We start from the raw sequence: 1157 nt of genomic DNA on the forward strand, positions 1-1157 counted from the left end.
CGCCTGGTTCCCCGCCGCGGAGGACCGGGCCTCACGGCCCCTCCCAGCCGCGCCCGGCCCGGCCCGCGGCGATGGCCGGGCCTGGAGACCCGCGGCCCCTCTGCAGGCTGGTGCAGGAGGGCCGGCTGCGCGCCCTGCAGGGGGAGCTGCGGACGGACGGAGGCTGCCCGGGGCCGGCCGGGGACACCCTCCTGCACTGCGCTGCCTGCCACGGGCGCCTGGACGTCCTGGCCCATCTGGTCGAGGCCTGGGGCTTGGACATCGAGGCCGCCAACCGAGACTACAAGCGGCCTCTGCACGAGGCTGCCTCCATGGGCCAAAGGGACTGCGTGCGCTACCTGCTGGGCCGAGGCGCGGCGGTCGACTGCCTGAAGAAGGCCGACTGGTAGGTGTCGGGGCTCCAGAAAGACACCCCGCCTCCCTACTCCCCGCACAGTCGTAGATTTTCGTGTACTCCGTCCGTCCCCTTCCACACCGTAGCTTTTCTCAGCTCGTAGTTCTCAGCCCAGGCCGGCTCAGCGGCAGGGTCGCCCTGGCTCAGCCCTCCCCCATAGTGCGGGTAAACTACAAGCAATGTAATCAAACAGTGGATCGTGTGTACTACATATAGCCCCGGGATGTGATGTTCTTCTGAGGACATTTAGCTGAATTACCACTTCACCAGTTGCATTGTTTTAATTGACATTGCTATAATCAATGCGGGATACATATTCAAATTTCATCAGGTATACTTGTGCTCGTGTGGGTGTTGAGCCTTGTGTAATTTTATAACATGTAGGCTTGCATAACCACCACTACAATCAAGATACTCTACCATCACTCAGAGCCATCGCATTTTGCTTGTTAGGTTGACATTGTTTTTAGTACTCCCTATGTTGGGTTCGTTAGAGGTTGTGACCCTCTTAAAAGAGATTCGTAACATGATGAAGTCCCTGCCTTCAAGTGATTTCTGATCCGATATAAGTTGGAAACAGAGGAGAGAGCCATATAGTTACGTAAGTTACATCTCCCCCACTGGTTATGTTTGAGGGTGGTTTATGGTGCTTATTAGCTCTGTCCCAATTCACTGCTATCCTGTGAACTAGCTCTAAGCAGCTCTACCTCCTAGGTACCCCCCCCCCCCCCTGCAGATGCACACTCATAGGATTGTTTTCCCC

The 1157-nt window shown here is 57.0% G+C and overlaps 1 protein-coding gene across 3 annotated transcripts in view; it reads left to right on the top strand.

Annotated features, from left to right (window-relative positions):
• Positions 1-71: 71 nt before the first annotated feature.
• The window catches only part of LOC103607986 (ankyrin repeat domain-containing protein 16-like), a 3655-nt gene continuing 2569 nt past the window's right edge, over positions 72-1157 (top strand). For 2 of the 3 annotated variants that reach the window (XR_552006.1, XR_552007.1), the window contains exon 1: positions 300-385. Coding sequence is in view for 1 of the 3 variants with exons in the window: in XM_008592432.1 (XP_008590654.1) it covers positions 72-385 (314 nt within the window). In the remaining 2 variants the exon portion in view is untranslated. Of the gene's footprint in view, positions 386-1157 lie in introns of all 3 variants that reach the window. The other variant, XM_008592432.1, reaches the window with a different exon arrangement.

Source organism: Galeopterus variegatus, unplaced genomic scaffold, assembly GCF_000696425.1.
Source record: "Galeopterus variegatus unplaced genomic scaffold, G_variegatus-3.0.2 Scaffold7920, whole genome shotgun sequence".
NCBI classification, from domain to species: Eukaryota; Metazoa; Chordata; class Mammalia; order Dermoptera; family Cynocephalidae; genus Galeopterus; species Galeopterus variegatus.